Here is a 23,394-nt window from a genome sequence, read left to right on the forward strand (position 1 = left end):
CTCCTGAGGATCAAGCAGTCCTTCCAGCTCAGCCTCCCCAGTAGCTGGGACTACAGGCCTGCGCCACCACACCCGACTAATTTTTTGTATTTTTGTAGAGGTGAGGTCTTACTTTGTTGCCCAGGCTTGTCTTGAACTCCAGGGCTCAAGTGATTCCCCTGTCTTTCCTCCCGAAGTGCTGGGATTACAGGGCATGAGCCACCATGCCCAGTCCCAGAAATGTGATTTTGAATAGAAATTTAATTTGGGAATAAGGCAGAATGATGTATAAACATTTGAGTTTGTGAAGTGGTGGATCCACAAATGCCAACCATTCTTTGGGGGTCTCCAAAGAATATTCCTTGCAAATGTTGAATGTACCACATTGTGAAGAAGTATATTACTATGTAATGTGCTTTGGAAACAACAGGGTAATGAGCTATTAATGAAAATTTTCACTGCCCATCTTAGTGATCACTGATTAGAACTTCATTCTTTTTAACATTTTTGTATTCTGCGAATATCATTGGCAATTATGTGAATACACAGACACATACATACATTTCACTGTGATTTTTTTTAAACCTCTTCTAGAGATTTTTATTTGCAAAACTCTTCAGCCATATTACTTCTGCCAGGAAAGCTAGGAAATATGAAATACCTCATTTCAGACTTAAGAAGGTGGAGAATATTAAAATATGGTTATCACTGCGTTCCTATCTAAAGGTGAGTTTTATTTGATTAACAATAGAGTATATGCAAGAATCTGCTCACTGAAGCTCCTGGCAGCAGTTACTCAGTAGACAGTGTAGTTCTGAGTGTCAGGCAGATCATACCAGCAGCTGACAGACTTGCTGGACAGCAAGTTGGATGTCGTCTCTGCAAAGCTGGTAGGGGTAGGTAAAGAAGAGCTTAGAAAGGGAAAAGAAAATCTAAATTTCCTAGGGGCAAAGTGATAATTAAATAGTGTATATTTTTCTGACTTTTTTGGGAAATATTCCAGCTTTTTTGGGAAATATTCCAGTATGTCAATGAATCAGTCACCCTTAATTTGGAAATGCATGGATTTCAGTACTTAAAGTTGATGACTTTATGTACTGAATATGTTAAAATCCTATCTCAGAAACTTCTTATAAACATTTTCACACGAATGTAGTACAACTCAAGAGTGTTAATGATGTGAGGGCGGTTGCTGTCTGCCAGTAATGTAAAACATTAACATGTGTCTCACTCCACAGAGACGGGGGCCACAGCGTTCAGTTGATGTGGTTGTATCCTCAGTCTTCCTACTGACACTTTCGATTGCTTTCATTTGTTGTGCTCAGGTAAAAGTTTCACATCTGCTTTAAGGAAAAACGAAAATTCTAATATAGGGTTCACTTTCTGTTTTAGACTTAGGTCACTGTCTTTAAGTATGCATTTTTAATACATCTATATTTTTTACTATTTTGGATATTTGGTAATTTTTCTAACTTTTCAAAATGGGAATACAAGTAATTTTGAAGTCCTTTCAAATTGTAAGATCACTCTAATTTTAGTTGGTAATTATTAAGTGATATAAAACTATTGTATGATTGTAAAATATTGATTTTCTGACTACATTATTCCTTCTGTATTTATTAGTTGTCACTCCAAGGTAGATCTTTCATTTCTTTCCCTCTCATTTATTCATTCATTTATTTATTATACTGTGGAATCATGTATTGTCATTTTTATACAGTGGGTTAAAATCTATTACTATAGGCTGGGCATAGTAGCTTAACACCTGTAATCCCAGCACTTTGGGAGGCTAATGTGGGAGGATTATGTGAGGCCAGGAGTTGAAGACCAACCTGGGCCACGTAATGAGGACCCATCTCTACCAAAAAAAAAAAAAATCTGTTACTATATTTGCTTTGATGCCTACATTGTCCCAAATTTGGCCAGTGGGAGCCCCTAGAAACCCCCTCCCCTATCCTTTTGATAGGGTCTCCTTTTTTGTAAAGCACTTCTGTGCTTTCTGCATTAAAAGAAGTTACAGGTTTATCTTATACTTTTGCATTTATTGAATTTTAATGTAATTCCACTGTGGTCAAAGCATACTCTGAATATTTTCAGTCCTTTTAAATATGTAGAGGTTTACTTTATTATCCAGCATATATTCAGTTTCATTAAATTTTCCGTTAGCACATTGACAAGATTTATATTCTGTCATTGTTGAAAGAAGTGTCCTATATGTATCAAATTACCTGCATCCTTACTGAATTTTTTGGTCTGCTTACTCTGTCAGCCATTGGTAGAGGTGTGTTCAAGTCTGATTGTGGATTTGTCTATGTGTCCTCTTCTGTCAATTTTTGCTCTATGTGTAACAGGGTACAACCAGATTTAGTTTTATAATCCATCTTTTTGGGCAATTGACTTTTATGTCCTTTATAATGATTTATTTTTTTTTTCTGAGTCCAGGATCCAATTCAGAATTACATATTGCATTTAATTGTCATGTCTCTAGTCTCCTTTAATCTGGAAAAATGTCAGGCTTTGCCTTTCATGACCCTACAAAATGTCTCTCTTTGTAATGTTTCTTATTGATTTGATGTTAATTTCATTGCACCAGCTGTCTTGATTCATTTCTTCATGTTATATCTTTGTCTACCTGTTTTTATTCTTTTTTCTCATATTTTAGTTGTGTCTCTCATAATCAGCATGTCCTCTTATGGTTGCTTGGTGTTTGTTCATTCCTCCTCCTTTTTTTTTTTTATTTTTGGTAGCTGGGACTACAAGCACATGCTACCTAGCCTGGCTAATTTTTTAATTTTTTGTAGAAGTGGAGTCTGGATTTGTTCCCCAGGCTGGCCTTGAACTCCTGACTTCAAGGGATCCTCCTGCTTCCGCCTCCAAGAGTGCTGGGATTATAGGCATGAGACACTGTGCCCAGTTGGGTTGCTTGGTTTTTAATCCATCCTCACAGTCTTAGATTTTGGAGTGTCTGGCCCATTTAAACTTAATGTTATTACTATAACCACAAATATATTTGGTTCTTACTTTTGCTACCTGCTAATTTTCCTTTTTCACTCCTCTTGTCATCTTTTTATTAACCAAATATTTTTAAATATTCCACTTAATCCTATTGTTATATATTATTTTACTATTGTTTTATGTAGTAAAGAGATTACAACATGCATGCTTAATTTTTTATAGTTTAATAAAACGATTATCACTCTCTTGATAGTGCTAGGCCCTTAGAACAGTTCATCCCATTTACTTTTTCACCTTTTGTATTATTGTCCTTCACCTTAATTTTACATATATTTTAAAATCACAAGATGTAATTATTATTGTTTTGTGTAATTAATCATTTATATTTACTCACATATTTACCTTTTCCATTGCTTTTTATTATTTTCTGAATTTCTGTGTTTCTCTCAGGGATCATTTTCCTCCTGCCTGAGTAACTTCTTTAGTATTTATTTTAGTGACAGTCTGCTGGTGATGAATTCCCTCAGTTTTTGCTTGTTTGAAAATATATTTTATCACTTTCACTTTTGAATATATATTTTTTTTTACCAGGAATCGAATTCCAGGTTGCCAGTTATTTCCTTTCAGCACTTTTAGGATTCTATTGCTTTCTGATTTCCACATTTTATCTTGAGAAGTCTGCTGCTAGGGTGCCATGACAAGCCAAAGCTAATATGAGTCAAACTCAGTGGGGAGGCAGAAAACAAAGGTCTTGTAAGGCAGTGGAGCTGGCTAAGAGGAGTGGAGATGGGAGCCTACCATCTAGCCCTGGGGGAAGCGAGATGGAGAGGGCAGCTGCTTGGTGACTTCCTGTTTTTCACAAGGTTTCTGTGAGCATTATCTGTATGTTTTTCAGTAAATTCCATCTTACTTTGGGCTTGTTTGAGTAAATTTCTTTACTTTTAAATCAACAAATTTAAAAACAAAAACCTTTTACCAGAAAATTTGACACATAGTTGCTGCTGCTATTGTTATTTGGAGCCTAAAACAGAATAAAGAACTGATCGTTAGGACTTTCTAGTCATACCAGTGGGATGAGCCACATGTTTTAGGGACCTCACTTGACATAATGCAAAGTTATTACTTTGAATAATGGTTGCCATATCGTTGTGAGTGGACACACTGATAGATAGTAGTTGCAAATGCATTTGTCTTATTTTATTTGTGGTATTTTCCTTCTTTGTTACTTCTAGACCCTTGCTAAAGGAGAAAATCTAGAAAACTTAAAGAAATACATAATGATTAAATAAGTAGGTAATACTTTGAGTATTAAAGCTCTTCTGCTTTGAGTATTAAAATATTGGATTTTTGGAAGTGTTCTTAAATTGACAGAGTAAAAGTAATTATATGATTTTAAGGTAAATGAAAAACTTAACTTTTTTTTTGATCCTTTATATAGGTTCTCCAAGGACACAAAACGTTCCTGAATGATGCTTATAACTGGGAGTTTTTGATCTGGGAAACAGCTTTACTACTTTTCTTATTGCGTCTGGCCTCATTGGGGTCTGAAACCAATAAGAAATACAGCAATGTTTCGATATTACTTACAGAACAGGTATTGATCAGTCCTGTCAATTGGGTTTAGTGGTTAGGGGTAGCATAATACACTGTAAGGTCCCTGCAGAGGATTCAGGGTTTAATCACTGTCTAGCTATCACATTCTAGTTAAAGGACCTCACAAGTCACTTTTGCTGCTCTGTAGTTGCTTATCCCTAATAAAATGGATATAATATCTCCTCTTGCTCCCAGGATTGTGAGAATTAAGCACAATGGATTGAAAAGACTTTGTATACTATAGAGAGATTTTTATTGGTGGTAATGGAGCATGCTTTTAATCTCATACTCTATGTCAAGTATTAGATCTTTAGAGTACGTGTCATTTAGCATGTATAATAAGCTTCTTGAATTCTTCTGTATCAGACATAGAATACATTATTCAATGTTTGGAAAATACTTGGTTTTCAGTATGTGAATAGATACTAAGATTGAGAAATATCTCTTGTAAATAGAGTAGTATAAAGTGTTTTTTTTTTTTGTAATTTTGTTTTTAAAAATTTCAATTTTTCCATGAACTGAATAAAAACATTTATCATTCATTTTTGTTTTTTGTTTTTTTTTTTTGTCTTAGAATCATACTGGAGAATTCTTCATACAAGGCAAAATATAAGGAATTAGTAAAGTAAAAGGAGCTATCTTCTTCCATGTTTAATGAGGATGTTAGATTATCTAGGGGGATAGTGAGATGAATAAGATATAGATTTTGAACTCAAGGTGCTTATGTGCTAATTATGTTATATTGCAAGTAATATTAAAAATTTTCATTGTTTTGATATTTAAATTGCTTCATCATTAATTATTTTTTCATCACTAAGTAGTTTTTCTTTGCCAGAATGAGACTGATCAGGGCTGGGGGCTAGAGTACATGACATATTTTCTCTGTATCAATAGTTATTGGAATTTCAAAATTTATTTTACTTGAAAACATGACCTTTGAAATATGCCAGATTTTATGCAGTATACATATATTTTTTTCTAAGAAATTTACCTTAATTTCTATTCCTTCCCTTAGATTAATTTATATCTTAAGATGGAAAAAAAGCCAAATAAGAAAGAACAGCTTACTCTAGTAAACAATGTATTAAAGCTGTCCACCAAGTTGTTGAAAGTAAGTCATAGGCTGTGATACACTTTTACTATCATTTAAGTTAAATCAGTCTCTTCTCTGAGAAAACGTTAAATGGCAGATGATACCTTGGGTTGGGAGGAGTCCTGGAAGTGGACTCTTCCACAGTGGCATTAGGGGTAGGGGTCACAGTGGTGGTTAGGACCAGAGCTGAGGTCACAGAGCTCCTGGAGGCAAGGTTAAGGACAAAGAGTGGCTTCCCATCACCAAGTTGGGCCGTCTGGTCAAGGACATGAAGATCAAGCCCCTGGAGGAGATACGCCTCTTCTCCCTGTGCATCAAGGACCAGGTTCAAGGCATTTGTCATCATCGAGGACTACAGTGGCTATGTTGTTCTGGGTGTTAGTGCTCCACGGAGGTAGCCAGCACCATCCATGGGGCTATAATCATGGTCAAGCTCTTTATCCTCCCTGTGTGAGGAGGCTACTGGGGGAACAAGATTAGCAAGCCCCATACTCACACTACCCTTGCAAGGTGACTGGCAGCCTGCATCTCTGTCCTGGTGGCCTCATCCTTGCCTCCAGAGGCATTGGTAGCATCTTAGCCCCTGTGCTCAAGAACCTGCTGCTGATGGTGGATACCCACCATTGCTGCACTTTGGGGACTGCGCTGCTACCCTGGCCAATTTTGCCAAGGGCATCGTTGATGCCATCTCCAATACCTACGGCTGTTTCACCCCCAACCTCTGGAAAGAGACACGTTCAACAAGTCTCCCTATCCGGAATTCACTGACTATGGCCTAAAGACCCATACCAGAGTTTCCATGTAGAGGACCCAGGCTCTAGCTGTGGCCACCATATGGTGGTTTTATACCAGAAAAATAAAGTGAGTTAGCCTGTTTTAATAAATTAATTAATGTTTTACTTCTCAGAACCCAGTAAGAGATAGATGCTAGGCTGTGTAGATTCAAAATGCTGACCTGATGATTTTGGGTTAATAACTACTATGAAAAAATTTCCAATTTTGTTACCTGGGTTCTGATGATTGCTGATATCTATCATATTTTATATATTTTAAACCACAAATGACATATTGCTCAAATTCACCTAAAAAATCTTAGTAGAAAAGTAGGTGAGAACATGTTATGGATGTTTTGAAGGTAGCTCTTTGAATATTAAAGAAAGGCAGCCCTTAAGCATTCATCTACACCCAAGACAAAAACACAGCAAGAAGCCACTGAGTGGCTATGAGAAAACATGTATCTCATTTCAATTCTTTGATGTTTTTTGTAGGAGCTAGACACACCATTTAGACTCTATGGACTGACAATGAATCCCTTAATCTACAATATCACAAGAGTAGTTATCCTTTCTGCTGTCTCAGGTGTTATAAGTGATCTTCTGGGATTTAATATAAGAGTAAGTATCCCCACCACTCTGTAGCATCTTAGTATTAAAAATTACTATGTACAGAAATCTGTGTTCTTCACACGTGTGTGTGTGTGTGTGTTTCTAGCATGGAAATAACTCTTGAGGTAAAGAAATAGGCATTTTGATTGGTGGTCCACAGGCTTTTCTTTCAAAGCTTTGGTGTTCTCATTTTACACAAGTATAACAGACAGTGCTCTTGAATGGAACAAAAAAAATCAAGTTTGAATTTCACATCAGTTTAATAGCTTGAGCTGGGTAACGGTCTTACTCTTATCCTGGGAAATGTACAGAGGTAGAATGAATGAAAACCAGTTCATGAACTGCATTGTATTATTTTTGATCCTGGAAGTTTTAAATGTTTTTTCTCTATGATGTTCTATGGTTGCTATTGCCAGACTTGATACGTTTTCTTCTTTTATAAAGGATTCTTTGTTTACAGTCATGTGAGTGTACCTATAAATCCCACCTGGTTTTCCTAGAACTAACTTATTTTGGTGATTTTGTTTTCTTAGCTGTGGAAAATTAAATCATAAGCTGAGTTAAATGCCTGGACTCTCCCCTGACTGGTATCAAAACTTACCTATCAAGGAAAGAGATGACTGCAGAAACCAGTGAGATACCCACCTGCTTGTTCACATGCACAGGTGCTCTCAGCTCTGCCAAAGCGAATGAATGGTGTTTCCAGAGGAACAAGTCCTTTTCCAACTGGGCGTGCATGCTAAAAACCTGTATTTTCATGCTTTTCAAGCAACATGAATAGTCAGCCGACTAAAGACACTGTGTTTTGGTAACACAAGGATAATTTTGTAAGTTAGTAAATTTATTATGTGCACTTCTGTACTGTGACAGTTACGTTTACTGGCCATAGTCTTTTGGGCAACTATGGTAGATGCCCAAAGCATGAAGCAAATATCTTTTATTGGAAATATGCAAATTCAATATTTTTACATTATAGTCTATGGAATTGGAGATTTCATTTCTCTATCAAAGAGAGATCAAACTATTTTAGGTTAAATCCAAATAAAAGAACTTTACTGGAGACTTTCAGTTTCTAGGTTTTCTTTGTTGTTGAAGGAAGAAAAATAACTTAAACTGTGAGTTTTTGTTGAACTGTGGATAAATGTTTTGTTAGTTTACAATTTTGAGTTAATCCTGATAACTGTATAGTTGTTGGTGAACGATGCATGCACACAATATGCCATGAAATTCAGCATGAAAAATTTAAGTATATGCCTACTCATCCATTTCCATCATACAACATGGTTCCCATGTTCTATGTGGAAGCCATGGAAGCATGGTTTCCGTATAGATCATCTGAGTTGTGGTTCCTAACACAGTGCTATGTGTCCTGTCACAAGGATCATTGATAGTTTATCTGTTGTGCAACTTAATGTATTAAACCCTCAGTACATTTTCAGGTCCTCAGTGTCTATAATCGACCATGCCATGCCTCTGATGATATAGATTCTGTAATGCAGCATCCTGTTATACACATGCATATGCATATGTTAATGAAAGCTCTAATAGTCTACTTATAATTCTTGCTCATTAAGTTACCTACTTTGAAGAATCTCTTTTTTTTTTTTCCTTTTTTGAGACAGAATTTCACTGTGTTGCCCAGGCTGGAGTGCAGTGCCACCATCTTGGCTCACTGCAACTTCCACCTCCTGGGTTCAAGTGATTCTCCTGCCTCAGCCTCCTGAGTAGCTGGGATTACAGGTGCCCACCACCACACCTGGCTAATTTTGAAGAATCTCTTGAGGCAAATTGAAAACTGGAACATTTTAATGATAAGGTTTTGTGAACTTTTAAATAAACATAATTTAGAAACTTGGTTATTACATGTAAAGCATGTATTCATTCAAAATCAGAGTATCAGTTGCATATTTTCTAATAAGCAGGAAGATTTGTGAGGTTTAGAGGTGGATTTCTGAAGAGTCCAGGGATTGAGGTCAGACTTTTCTGAGTTCAAATCTTTGGCCCTGCCACTTATTAGCTCTTTGTATATAATTTCCTCACTTGTTAACCCATTTATGGGAATAATAACTACAAGTGGGGATAATAACTACGTAATAGGGTTGTTAAGATTAAATGAGGTTATCATGTAAGGTACTTGCACAGTGTAAAGTATTTAATACTTAGCAAATCTACAATAAATATGTTACTATTTAAAGTCCTTTAAAAAATATCTCACTGATAATTCCTGCGAAGATAGAAACATAGAAAGCAAGGTTGCTGAACTAGAAGTTGATTACCAAAAATATGCAACCTTTTATACATGAGTTATAATTTTTAAATGGTAAAACTCCATTATAGTGATCTACCTTTAGAAGGAAGTGTTATGTAGAAGCACTTCAGCATCTCAACAGATGGCTCATAGAAACCATGCTTTTACTATTTCCATAGGGAACAGTAGCAGTAATCTCAAATCCAAAATTGAGCTCACTGCAGATTTCAAATGAAAACTGATGCCTTCATCTTTTTCTTCTACAAAAATGCTGTTCTATTTTTATGTACAACTTTTACACAGTGAATTCTTAGTTTAAAAGCAGTGTTTAGAGTATATTAATTCACTTGTGTGGATTGCTTCAGTTGTGGTTTTGATGGTGTATATTGGTTTAAATTATTTTTCAGGTGGGTAAAATTATATGTAAGTATAGTTAATCATATCAGTAACTTAGGAATGATTCTTAACTCATTTTTCTTCCTTGTACCTCACATCCAATCAATCACCAAGTCTTTGAATAATTATCTTCTAGATATCTTTCTGATCAGTCCACTTTTCTTCCTCCCCACTGCCATTGCTCTTAAGTCAGCATCCTTTGTTTTTTGAACAAGTTTCTGCTATCTCTGCTCTTATGTATGCTTGACTCATCTTTCCCCCATGCCTAACCCACTCATCTCAAAAGTGTAATATGTCTTTCCTGAAATGTAAGTCTCATCATTTAGAATCCATTAGTAGCTTACTAGCACTTTGAAGATGAAAATCCAAAATCCTTTTAGCAAGGTGTATAGGCCTACCCTATTGAAAAAGATTTTGAATCTTTATATTTGAAAGATACTTTTGCTGGGTATAAAATTCTAGGTTTAAAGATGTGGTTGTGCTGTTACCTCCTGGGTTGCATTGTTTCTGACAAGAAGTCTACAGTCACTCTAATCTTTGCTCCTCTGTAAGTGTCTTTTTTTTTTTAACTCTGGCTACTTTTAAGATTTTTATCTTTACCATTGAATTTGTGCAATTCAATTATAGTATACATTAGTTTAGTTTTCTTCATGTGTTCTGTGCTTGGGGTTTGTTGAACTTATTGGATCTGTGGGTTTATAATTTTCATATTATTTTATATAGAGTTTTCTATTTTCATATACAATTTGGAAACATTTTTGCTATTCCTTAAAATAAATTTTCTATAGTCTACTCTTACCTACTTCCTTCTGGGACTCAAATTTACATGTATATTAGACTGCTTGAAGTTGTTCCTCAACTCACTGATGCTTTATATGTTTGTCCAGCCTTATGTTTGTTTTAATTTTGGATGATTTCATTTGCTGTGCCTTCAAGTTTGCTTTTTTTGCACTAATTTGCTATTAATCCCATCCTATGCATTTTTCATCTCTAGAAGTTTGATTTTGGTCTTTTTTATATCTTCCATGTCTCTCTTTAACATGAGTATTCTTTTCTCTACCTCATGTAACATAATACATTTATAATAGGAATAGTATATAAGGATATTAAAACACTTATTGTGTCATTTCCCCCCCACCCCCATTTTGGGTCATCTTCCTGTTGTTTTGCATTCCTGGTAATTTTTTATTGGCTATGAATTTTGTACTGTTGGTGTTTGTGTGTATGTATGTATTCTTCTTGGTAGTCAAAATATTCTTGGCCGGGCGCGGTGGCTCACGCCTGTAATCCCAGCACTTTGGGAGGCCAAGGCGGGTGGATCACAAGGTCAGGAGATCGAGACCACGGTGAAACCCCGTCTCTACCAAAAATACAAAAAATTAGCCGGGCGCGGTTGCGGGTGCCTGTAGTCCCAGCTACTCGGGAGGCTGAGGCAGGAGAATGGCGTAAACCCGGGAGGCAGAGTTTGCAGTGAGCCGAGATCGCGCCACTGCCCTCCAGCCAGGGGGACAGAGCGAGACTCCTTCTCAAATAAATAAATAAATAAATAAATAAATACATACATACATACATACATACATACATACATACATACATAAGTATTCTTGAGACTTTGTTTTGGAACACTGTAAAGTTATTGGAAACAGTCTGATTATTTCAAGGCTTGCTTTTAAGCTTTGTTAGGTGGGCAAGAGCAGCCTTTAGTTTTTCTCCATTCACTGAAGCAATATCCTTCTGAGTACTTTACCTGATGCTCTGTTCATTATGAGGTTTTTTCTTTGGCTGTAGTAACATGAACTATTCCCAGACTTGTGTGAACTTCTGGAATTTTTCTGCCTGCTTCTTGAAGGTTCTTAACCTGTTCTTGGGTATTCCCTCATATGCTTGTGCTGATCAATATTCAGCCAAAGACTTGAAAGGAGCCCTCTGCATGTCTCTGGAACTCTCCCTTCTCTGTGTAGCTGCATTCTCTCTGGTACTCCTACCTATAAATTCTAGACCCCAGGCCTTCCCCAAATTCTCAATTCGGTCTCCTCAACTCAGCAAGACTGCTTGGTTCTTTTTGGGTTCTCCCTTTTTGCACCACAGCCTAGAAACTGCCTCCTTGTAAAACTGCTTGAATGCAATAATCTTGGAGCAATTATGGGACTCACTTTGTTTAATTCTACTATCCTGTGCTGCCTGGTGTCTAATATCTAAAATCCATTTTTTCGTATTTTTAAAATTGTTTTTCAGTTGTTTGAAATTTGAAGAGTAAGACAACTCTTCATTACCTTAGTAAGTGAGTTTCTCCAGTTGCTCAGGCCGAAAGCTCCATGTCTAATCTACTACCATGTCGTGCCAGTTCTGCATTTCCACAGCTACTAGGTTAAGCCTCCTTCACTCTCACCTGGACCACTGTGTGACCCACTGATCTGTTTCCATTCTTGTCTCCTACAGTTGGGTTTTCATAGCCACATGAATGAGCTTCAAAATTTGGAAACTAACATTGTTCCTACTAAACCTTTCCTGGCTTTCACTTTGGTGGCCTCCAAGGCCCTTCATTATCATGCTTGCCTTGCTTTCTAGCTTCACTTCCTTTACAGCCTCACTCCTTTACCTCACCACCACGCTGACCTCCCTCTGCTCGTCTATTATTCCAATTATTCTATTATTCTGCTCTTCTATTATTCTTTCTCATATCAGGCTTGTGCAAGCTTGTTTCATCTGCCTGGAATATATTTTCTTAGGTTCATCTCTGGCTGGCTGCTGCTTATCTCTCAGCTGTCAGCTGTCAGTTCCTTAGAGGGCCTTCTCTCATGACCCTAATTAAAGTAGTTACCCATTTTATCCATTATCAGTTATATCGCCTTGTTAATTTCCTTCATGGCACTTACCACAATTTTGTCGTGTTTATTTTTTGACTGTCTGTCTCCTTTCCCACTAGAGTGTAAGGTCCCTTGAAGGCAGAGACTTTTTCTTGTCCCCAGAACATATAATAGGTCTTCAATAAAAATGTGTTGAATGAAGAATAGACCTCAAGTAATTTACCATTCATTCATGTAGTTTTTTTTCTGTTAGGATAGAGGGTTGTACATTTGATTCTTGAACAATGCAGGGGTTAGGGGCATCATCCTCCTGGTCTGTCGAAAATTCATGTATAACTTTGATGCCCCCAAAACTTAATAGCCTACAGTTGACTGGGAGTCTTGCCAGTAACACAAACAATCAACACATTTTGTATGTTATTTGTATTATACACTGTATTCTAAAAGTGAGCTAGAAAAAAGGTAAATGTTATAAAGAAAATCCTAAGAAAGAGAAAACGTATTTCCTCTTCACTAAGTCCAAGTGGATCATCATGAAAGTCTTCCTCTTTGTCATCTTCACATTGAGTAGACTGAGGAGGAAGAGGAGGGGTTGGTCTTGCTGACTCGGGGTGGCAGAGGTGGAAGGGGAAGCACAAGAGGCAGTCACACTTGGTCTAACTCTACAGAAATACATTTTAATTTGTCTGACTTTTTGCTTTTTTCATTTCTCTAAAAATGTTTCTATATAGTACCAATCCTTCTACTGTTTGCTTTAGTTTCAGTGTCCATATCATAGAAGAGTCCATGTTGTAAAAGAAGTCAAAAGCAGCCTTGAATAATTGGAACCCTTCTGCCAGATTGTCTTACATCAGCTTGTTCTTTGGCATTGCTTCTAAGTTTTCTTCCTTATCATCTTGCACTGCTTTGGAATCACTCATCTCCATCAACAAGTCATCTGTTAATTCCTGTGATGTGGTGTTTATTAGCTCTTGAATTTCTCTTGAAACCCTTCACACCCCACCTTTTTGCCACATCCACACTCTCTTTCACGATTTCCTTGACTGACTCTTTTGTAAATCCGATGAAGTAATGACAATATCTGCACAGTTTTCTCCAGCCGGAATTTAGTGTTTTGGGCTTATTGGCTTTCACGGCTTTTTCTGTAACAATGATGGCATCTTCAGTGACATGGCATAATCATTCCTTCCAGACTTGCATAATGTTCTCTCTTGGGCTTCTCTTTCACAGCATTGACAGTCCTTTCCAGAGTACTGTGTGTAATAGATCTAAAAGAGACCACTCCATTGCCGTGGTGTTGAATTTATGGGGTTTTAGGTGGTCAGGGGCATTCTCCAGTATCAAAAGAACTTTAAAAGGTAGTGTCTTACTAGCAAGGTACTTCCTGACTTTAGGGACAAAGCATTGACAGAACCAATCCAGAAAAAGGGTTCTCATTGTCTAGGACTTCTTGGTATACAACCAAAAGACTGGCAGCTGATGTTTTTTATTTTTATTTTTTCTTCAAGGCTCGGGGGTTAGCAGCTTTACAGATATGTGTAGTCCTGATCGCAAACACAACAGCATTTGCACAGTGTCAGCTTATCCTTTCCTGCCTAAATCATGGTGCTTGCTTCTCTTTCTAATAAATTTCCTTTGTGGCATTGTTTCCCAGAATAGGCACTTTCTACTGCATTAAAACCCTGTTACGGCAGATTTCTTTTCTTCTCATTTAACTTCTGAATGGCATCTGTGAACTTGTCTGCTGCTTCTTAGCAAATCTACTTTCCTTTTGCTTTAAATTGTCATATGACTTTGCTTTTTCTTGAATCACATTGGAATCTATAGATCTGCCTTAGAGCACTCCTGTACTCACATGAAGCTGCATTTTAAATGCAAGTTAAAAAGCTGTTTCACAAAAAGTGCAAGGTTTTCATGCCTGGTGGCATAACAGCAGCAAAAGCTTCATGAGTTTTCTTTTCTTTTTGCTTTCCTTTCTCTTTCCTTCTTTCTTTTTTTCTTTCTTTTTTCTTTTTTTACAATGGTCCTTATGCTGGACTCATTTATCTTGAAATGGTGGGCAACCACAGACCCCAGTCTACGGTATGTAAGCAATTCAACTTTTTCTTCTAATGTCATGACTGTTCTGTGCTTCTTGGGAGCACTTCTGTCACTGGTGGTACTTCATATGGGTCTTGCAGTTTTTATGTCCTCAAGGTTTACAGTATTGCACTAACCACGAAAGATATGCAAGAACCGCAAGGGATCACTTTTTACTGTGATCCACGGTTTATGAAGAGATGAACTGCCCACACAGAGATGGTTAGCATCACGTGGTGTTTTAAACAGACCTTTCGACACTTGAGTTCACCACAACAGCAACAGGAGGTAACTACAAAATAATTATAGTAGCTCAGCATGTACTACAGTTAATTTTATGCAGTTATGATTTAATACTGTATCTTTGTTTACATTTCTCTCAACTGTGGATGGTGCCAGTTTGTGTCCAGTTTGTGTTTGTATGTTTTTATAAATTTTAACTTCTTATAATAGATTTGTGTGTATTTTATAGTAAATGATAAAATAGGCTAGTATCTACATACTATTTTAATTTTTCTATATTTCTAGGCTACATGGTTTGCTTTTTCAAATTGTCACAAATCTCAAAAAAAATTTCCAATATACTTACAGAAAAAAAACCTGTATATAAGTGGACCCACACCGTTCAAACCTGTGTTGTCCAAGAATTGACTGTAATTTCATGGTTCTCCCACCTTCAGTGCTTCGTTTATCCCTGTATAGTAATTTCTAGGAACTTGGGCTTTTATTTTGATTTCAAAAAAGGAATGCGATTTTGGTGTTAATTACTTGTTACTGAGAAATTAAACTAAGATGTAAAAACAATTAGATTAGGCCATTCATACATTTAGTTGGAATAGTAATAACCATAGAAGGGTAAGAAAAATACCTGTTGACTTAATTTTATAATCTGTAGTTGGGAAGAATTCTCTCTGTGAAAGTTGCTATGGGTGTATAATATGCAGCAGGGGTCCCCAGCCACCCACACCCCCCACTGGCCAAACAGCAGGAGGTAAGCTGCAGGGGAGAGTGAAGCTTCATCTGTATTTACAGCTGCTCACACTGCTTGCATTACCACCTGAGCTCCAGCTCTGTCAGATCAGCAGCAGCATTGGATTCTTAGAGGAGCGCGAACCCTATTGTGGACTGTGCATGTGAGGATCTAGGCTGCGTGTTCCTTATGAGAATCTAATGCCTGATGATCTGTCACTGTCTCCCGTCACTTCCAGATGGGACGTCTAGTTGCAAGAAAACAAGCTCGGGGCTCCCACTGATTCTACATTATGGTGAGTTGTATAATTATTTCATTATATATTATAATGAAATGATAATAGAAATAAAGTGCACAGTAAATGTAATGCACTTGAATCATCCTGAAACCATCGCCTCCCTGCACCCCCTCCCCCTGCCCCCAGGTCTGTGGAAAATTGCTTCCCATGAAGTCACTCTCTGGTGCCAAAAAGGTTGGGGACCGCTGATCTACAGACTTTCTAAATATGTACAGTATGACCCGTGTATAATATAAACACTTTGAGAAGTTGAATAACCAAATACTTGCCTCACTGGAGTATGGTTCTGACTTTCAGACAGGTAGAAAAATTCTAAATACCAGGATGTCTCACAAAGTATGAGTTTGTTTTTATTTTAGGTTCATTTTATTTAGAAGCAAGTGGATCTATGCAGTATAAAAATAACCTTTCAAATTAATGAAATTTATGTTTGAAAACTTTTAGATCTACACACTTATAATAGGCTAGATGAGCCTCTCCCCCAAATCCAGTGTGTCACTTGGGAATATCAAGTTAATTCATTAAACCTAATCTATTCATGTACTGGCTAGTTTAGTAATCTGTTGCTCCCTGCAGTTATGGGGACCCATGTTGAATAGTGAAGTGTGAGTTTCACAAATGTGCAATAATTCTGTACCTTTCCTGCAGCATATCCTGAGCCTATAAGGTGTAATAGGGTATTACTCTAGTTAATAAATGGTTGTCTTTTCTTTTTCTTTTTTTAATTTCTTTGAGACGGAGTCTCACTCTGTCACCCAGGCTGGAGTGCAGTGGCGCAATCTTGGCTCACTGCAACCTCCACCTCCCAGGTTCAAGCGATTCTCCTGCCTCAGCCTCCTGAATAACTGTGACTACAGGTGTGTGCAACCATGCTTGGCTAATTTTTTGTATTTTTAGTAGAGACGGGGTTTCACTGTGTTAGCCAGGATGGTCTCGATCTCCTGACCTCGTGATCCACCCACCTTGGCCTCCCAAAGGGTTGGGATTACAGGCGTGAGCCACCATGCCCAGGCAGTTATCTTTTATTAATGGCAAAATGTGTCTCTTGATTTGTGTATTTTTACTAATAGTTAAGCTTGACTTGAATGCAATATTGCAAAATACCCACAGGATTATTTGTCAAAATACAGGTTTAGGCTAAATTAAAGCTCTTGGCTATGTTTTCCTATTTTAATGTATAAATGAGAAAGATTCAGGGTTTTCTATTAAATAGAATTGTTTTTTTTTTTAGACAGAGTCTTGCTCTGTCACCAGGCTGGAGTGCAGCACCACAATCTCAGCTCACTGCAACCTCCGCTTCCCGGCTTCAAGCAATTCCCCTGCCTCAGCCTCCCAAGTAGCTGGGATTACAGGCATGTGCCACCACACCTGGATAATTTTTTGTATTTTAGTAGAAATGGGGTTTCACCATGTTAGCCAAGATGGTCTTGATCTCTTGACTTCCTGATCCACCCACCTCAGCCTCCCAAAGTGCTGGAATTACAGGTGTGAGTCGCCGCGCCTGTCCAGAATTCTCTTTATAAGCCTTCATACTCCCTTCTTATACTACTAAAAAAAAAAAAGAAAGAAAAAAAAGTTCTTTTTTGGCTGGGCGCAGTGGCTCACACCTGTAATCCCTGCACTTTGGCAAGCTGAGGTGGGCGGATCACATGAGGTCAGGGGTTTGAGACCAGCCTGGCCAACATGGTGAAAACCCATCTCTACCAAGAAGTACAAAAATTAGCCAGGTGTGGTAGTGCGCGCCTGTAGTCCTAGCTACTGGGGAGGCTGAGGTGGGAGAATTGCTTGAACCCAGAAGGCAGAGGTTGCAGTGAGCCAAGATCGCACCACTACACTCCAGCCTGGGTGGCAGAGTGAGACCTCATCTCAAGGGAAAAAAAAAATTTATTTTTGAGATGGGGTCTCACTGTGTCATCCAGCCTGGACTCAAACTCCTGGGCTCAAGTGATCCTCCCAGCTCAGCCTCCTGAGTAGTTTGGACTACAGGTGTATACTACCATGCCTGGCTTTATAATTCTTAAGGCTACTTGCCTAGCAATGTTGTAATTCAGCTAGCTAAAAGCAAAGATTATAGATTCCATGTAATAATGACATGCTTTAAACAAGTCATCATATTCCCGATAAACTCTAATAGAACCAGAAAAGAGCCACCTGAATAAATAAATGTTATTGTTTCAAAAGCACAAATAGTTTTTAGGCCTTGGAGCATGCCATGATGATGTACAAAGTTGCTCTGATGTATTTCTCTTACCAGACTGAAATGTCACATTTTGTAACAAGTTTATTTATATCAGTGTTCCCTTAGCTCCACTGTGGACTAAGTGTCAAATACAGCTTCCTGGAAGTCATTAGTGAGACTGTTACACAGTTTAATCTGAATACTCCTTGCCTTATTAAATCCTTACTCTTTGAATGGTGGACATATTAAACATAAAATTCTCTGTCTACCTGTTTAAAAGCATTTGGTTTTACTTCTACATGATTACATTTACTTCTCTTTTAAATCTTGCTATTAAAAAGGGAAATAACAAGGTATGCTTATGTTGAATAAAAAGCCAAGTGCCTTTCTGGGTCTAAGACTTCTGAAATAAGAGTTGACCCTGTTCAAAAGCTACCTGGTCCAAGACTGATGTAACTAGGAGACAATATCATAGGATCTTAGCCTTCTCATCTCACTAGTGAGACAATGTAATAGTATCTCAAAGCTTTTCTCCCTGTTGTGACCAGTAAGAAAATATGTTCACTAAAACAACAAAACGATTTTACTGCCAGTTTCCGCAGCCTCTGCTATGGCACATCTTCACTGTGGTGTCTGGGAACTAGAAGTTTGGGTTTACTTTTGTTGTTGTTGTTGTTGTTGTTTGAGATGGAGTCTCGTCTGTCAGCCAGGCTGGAGTGCGGTGGTGTGATCTCGGCTCACTGCAACCTCCGCCTCCTGGGTTCAAACGATTCTCCTGCCTCAGCCTCCTGAGTAGCTGGGATTACAGGCACCCGCCACCACATCCGGCTAATTTTTGTATTTTTAGTAGAGACAGGGTTTTGCCATGTTGGCTAGGCTGCTCTCGAACTCCTGACCTCAAATGATCCGCCTGCATTGGCCTCCCAAAGTGTTGGGATTACAGGCATGAGCCACTGTGCCCGGCCGTGGGTTTACTTTTTATGAGTTCTTGCAGTGGTACGTGGGAATTTATATTTTACCTTAAGAGTATAAAATTAACCATGGTCTTGAAGTAGGTTTTAGGCACTTTTCATACCGAGTTAAATCAAAACACTTTATTCTAAAAGAATAAAACTAAATAAATGACCTTTAAAGATAATGTGGATCGTTAAGTCTGCTGAAATGGAATTTTGTGACCTTGTGGTAACTGGACTTATGTTACTATAGCCATTATAAATGTCTAGTAGCTGAATTTCCAGTAAGAAACTTTCTTCTCTCCCCAACAGTGTAAGAAAGGATTTTCAGTAGTAAATTATTTATCCAAAGCTATTTTCTTTACAATGAAAGATGAAAAATGGGTATAATGATATTCAACTCTAAACAATTTCAAACTCTATGTATAAATAAAAGAAGTGTAGCTATACAGGTAAATCATTATTATAAGAATCTTCCTGATTTTAGGGCTTTGAATGTTTGTTACTTGGAGGGACAAAATCATCTGCGGACTCAGACTAGGATGGGACCTCGCTCCACCAGGAGAAAGCAACATTGAACCAATGTGACGGTAACAGAAATGCAGGCCGGGAACTGTTTTTTTTTTTTTTTTTTATCTATATAAAAAATAACGAGCAATTTACAGATCTTTCTCTAATCAGAACCTCAAGTGTATATATAAAGGTACTGTACAATATATAAACATTTACAACCAGTACATCCACATTTTGCTCAGCATTCCAAGGCCACATTGCTAAGTCAGTATATAATCAGGACAGAGGTTACTTAGGAAGAACCACATAGGACAACATATGACATCAAAGTTATGTCACAGTTAACAAAAATAGGATTTGTTATCACTAATTGTGGACTACAGGGAAAATAAATAATTTCTGTGGTACTAAGTTCTTAGCATTTATCAAGCCTCCTAATTTTGCTCTATTTGAATAGTTACAATAGGTGGGTAAATATCGTTCTGGATGAAAAGGGGATTTCAAAAATCTCACTTTGGGAAGCATGTCTTATCTACAGGGGCTAATACAGTTGTTGGGTTAAAGAGTTTCACAGTCAGACTCCCAGAGGGAAGGACCTGGACATAATGTGCTTCACAACGAGATGAACCCAGGTGACATAAGTGTGTTCACACACTCCATGGAATAGTTCTATTCTCAGAAGGTGCCTTTATTTATATAGATGCTACTGAATGCTGCTTCAGGGAACTGAAAAACCTGGATCTATTTTATGGAAGTTAACAGTCTCCAACTTCTAAGAAACATCTTTAACTAGACTTTTAAAAAGAAAGAATTCTGAAAATGTGTACAAGCTAAGCAGATGTTTAATCTCCCTTTCTTGTTTTTAAATAAGAAAGTTAATGTAGCTAAAAGTTAAATAAGATCCAGTAAGTACTGTCTACACATTTGTCCTCACTTGCTGGGCAGCATACCCTACACAGGTTGTTTCTAAACATCCAAGCTTGTGCACCTGCTACCAGAAGAGTTGGTACCTGGACTGTGAAACTGGTTTCATGATTAAGTCCCTCACATAATCTATATAATAATTTTACTTTTCAAATATGTATTATGTATTAAAGACTAATGACTTCAGTAGTAGGTACAGCCAAAATATCCAGAAATAGTTGTTGGCGGTTTTTCTTCAAAGAGCAATAAACACTATTTCCACATGCTTCTTTATGGTTTCATAATTAAATAAGTGAAATAAAAAGCGTGACCTGAGATGCTCTAAGTATACATTGAGGTTGGATAACACAGCAAGAGATGAACTCTACCGCTTAAAGTACTTTCTCATTTTGAACATTCAATTGTAAGTAATATCTTTTAACAGTTATTTGAAACAACTTATCCAGCCAAATTGAAATAAAAAGCTGTAAGAAAGCATCAATATTGGACTACATTTTTTTCCTTAAAGTAGTGATGTTTGGGGGTTTTATTTTTAAAGTGGGACATCGTCAGTAGCTGTTAGAAGACAACTGCCATCTTTAACGATGAGTTAACAGTCTCGTCTTCTGCAAGGACTCCCATATTTCTCTCTGTAAACATGCAACATGCTATTGAGAACATCAACTTCCAAGCCAAACCTAACTTTTTCATTACTGTGGAAACAGCTGAACAAGAAGGATAAAAACAGACATGATACAGCAGATAACTTGGCACAAATACAAAGTGAGTTGTGACCACATTGTTAATATCAACATATGTCATTTGTTCAGACACTCATGAAGATGAGCTGGGCAGCCTGAGCAGGGCGGGTCAGATGAGCGTGTGGATGCAGCTCCTTCCTGAGTGCGAGGGAGGGCAGCCGGCCAGGGGGACAGTTGGTTCTTAGCAGTCCTAAAGGCCCTTCATGCAGCCTAGGTAACTTGATGCTCACATTAACATGTACTTATCTGCTTCAGAATATCTGAAAAAAAAAAAAAGGCTTTTTCTGGAAAAATGCTGCTGTAAGAAAAGATTACAACTTGTTTTTGTTTTCTACTAAAGGTTACTGCCGTTTCTCAGCCATACCAATAGTGCCTGTGACTTTATTTCCACTTGGCACCTTCCAGGGCCCTGGAGTTATCGGTGTTTTCTTAACTGGAGAACCACTTTCAGGTTTGAACCTTCCAGTCTCTTTGTTTTTGTCAGCTGCCTCTAGTTCTTTCCCTTTGTGATCTTCTGTTTTGTTTGAAACTACCTTCTCTTCAGGTTCTTGCTTCAGCCTCTTTTCTGATAGCTGGATATTTTCTCCTATTTTATCATTACTAGAACTTGTTTCTCCTGTGGTTACTTTCTTTCCTTTTTCATTTTCAGATACTTCTTTACTTGTAGTCTTATTAGTCTTTTTGGATGCAAGAGATTTCTCATCCATTCTTTTGCTTTTTTTCTCTGGAGACCTTGTTCTGCTTTTTTCCACCTGATTCTGCTTTGCATCTTTCCTGATGACGTCTGATTTTTCCTTCCCATCTGGGATCTGCTCAGCATTATTGCCTATATGGCCTGCTATTCTTCGACTCTTACCCTCTAACAATTTGGCCTCAGCATTTGATGGCGCTTTGCTTCCTTCAATTTTTTGCTGCTTTTTTGGACTGGCAGACCGACCTCTGCTTTTTCTGCACTGATCTTGTCCAGAACCTGCCTTGGTGCTGACCTGGCAACTTTTATTTTCCCCTTTGCTGGGGCTGAGGGATCGATCTCTGGGTCTTCTTTTGGGGTCATTTTTTAGAGGACTAGGAATCTTATCCAAATGTTCCTCTGAATGTTGACTGGCTGGCTTTTTGGGACTAACCGATCTACCTCTTCGTGTAACACCATTTTCTACTTTTAATAGATTTTTCTTGTTACTATGCCCATGACTGCTGGGTGGATCCCTCTTACTCACATTTTTCTGGTGAAGAGACTGATGCTTTATCTCAGGTTGATTTTCATTTAAAGTGCTTTTCTTTTCAGGCACAATGTCCTTTAATTCTTCTGCCTTTTCACATATCTGAACTCTCATTAAAGATTCTTCAATTACTGGCACGTGAGACTCTTCAAATATGGAAGCAGAATGTGAAGATGGGGGTAATGGTGACTGTTCATCATAAATCACATTTGACGATGAAGGATTATTAATATCCCAATCACCTAAAAAAGTGATTGAATGGAACATTATTAAGTTTTAGAATTACAAATAGGAACAGTACGTTTTGAACTTTGACAGCCATTTGAATTGTACTAACTGCTTAAAAAGCCTGTATTTTATACAGTTTGTGTATGTTTACAACATCTCTCTCTACAAATATAGGCAGATGTGTATAAACATCTGTTCATACATGAAGGATAGGTTGTTTATATACATAAATAATATTCATTTTTTTCCAATTACATATAATTAGTGAGATAATATATGTTCTGTAAATTCTCTATTAGTAAAGTCCAATTAGAACTTACAAGTTATAAAGTTGAACCAAATTACCTGGCCCAAGAAGCTCACTAATTATTATGAATTGATATAGTTTAGGATATGGCAAAATCACTAATTAATAAAGGAAACCAAACTGTGGTAACCAGAATGAGGCTCATGGGCATTTGTAAATAATTCTCTTGCATTAAGCTGTCAAATTTAATGTCAAAAGGAGACTGAAAAGTGCAGAAGATAGAAATAGATGTATTTAATAGCATCATTTTTAATTTAAAAGAAAACAAAAGAAGAAAGTGATTTACAAGACATGCAAATTTACCAAGTCTTTTTAAGGAAAGACCAAGAAAAGCCCTGAAAGCCTTAATGTTGCTCGGGTTTCACGTAGGAGCACAGACCGGAAGGAGCCAAACCTGAAGAGGGAAGAGAAAAAGCCTAGGACTATGTGAAAAAACAATCAGTGCAGTTAGCAAAGATGTCACTGGGAACGCATGATTTACAAGCAGATGGTGGAAGATAATACAGTCAGAGAATCATAAGCTGGAA

General features: G+C 37.5%; 2 protein-coding genes across 3 annotated transcripts in view; one reads left to right on the top strand and one right to left on the bottom strand.

Moving 5' to 3' along the window:
* PHTF1 (putative homeodomain transcription factor 1) overlaps positions 1 to 22,618 on the top strand; it is an 84,204-nt gene extending 61,586 nt beyond the window's left edge. The window contains exons 14-20 of the mRNA XM_011933142.1: positions 574 to 705; positions 1,218 to 1,304; positions 4,373 to 4,528; positions 5,543 to 5,638; positions 6,889 to 7,014; positions 15,744 to 15,800; positions 22,398 to 22,618. Coding sequence (XP_011788532.1) covers positions 574 to 705; positions 1,218 to 1,304; positions 4,373 to 4,528; positions 5,543 to 5,638; positions 6,889 to 7,014; positions 15,744 to 15,788 — 642 coding nt within the window. The 3' untranslated portion in view covers positions 15,789 to 15,800; positions 22,398 to 22,618. The remainder of the gene's footprint in view (positions 1 to 573; positions 706 to 1,217; positions 1,305 to 4,372; positions 4,529 to 5,542; positions 5,639 to 6,888; positions 7,015 to 15,743; positions 15,801 to 22,397) is intronic.
* The window catches only part of MAGI3 (membrane associated guanylate kinase, WW and PDZ domain containing 3), a 280,854-nt gene continuing 277,018 nt past the window's right edge, over positions 19,559 to 23,394 (bottom strand). The window contains exon 21 of one of the 2 annotated variants that reach the window (XM_011933140.1): positions 19,559 to 22,574. In XM_011933140.1, coding sequence (XP_011788530.1) covers positions 21,454 to 22,574 — 1,121 coding nt within the window. In that variant the 3' untranslated portion in view covers positions 19,559 to 21,453. Of the gene's footprint in view, positions 23,262 to 23,394 lie in introns of both variants that reach the window. The other variant, XM_011933141.1, reaches the window with a different exon arrangement.

This window comes from Colobus angolensis, unplaced genomic scaffold (genome assembly GCF_000951035.1).
Source record: "Colobus angolensis palliatus isolate OR3802 unplaced genomic scaffold, Cang.pa_1.0 Scaffold124, whole genome shotgun sequence".
NCBI lineage: Eukaryota > Metazoa > Chordata > Mammalia > Primates > Cercopithecidae > Colobus > Colobus angolensis.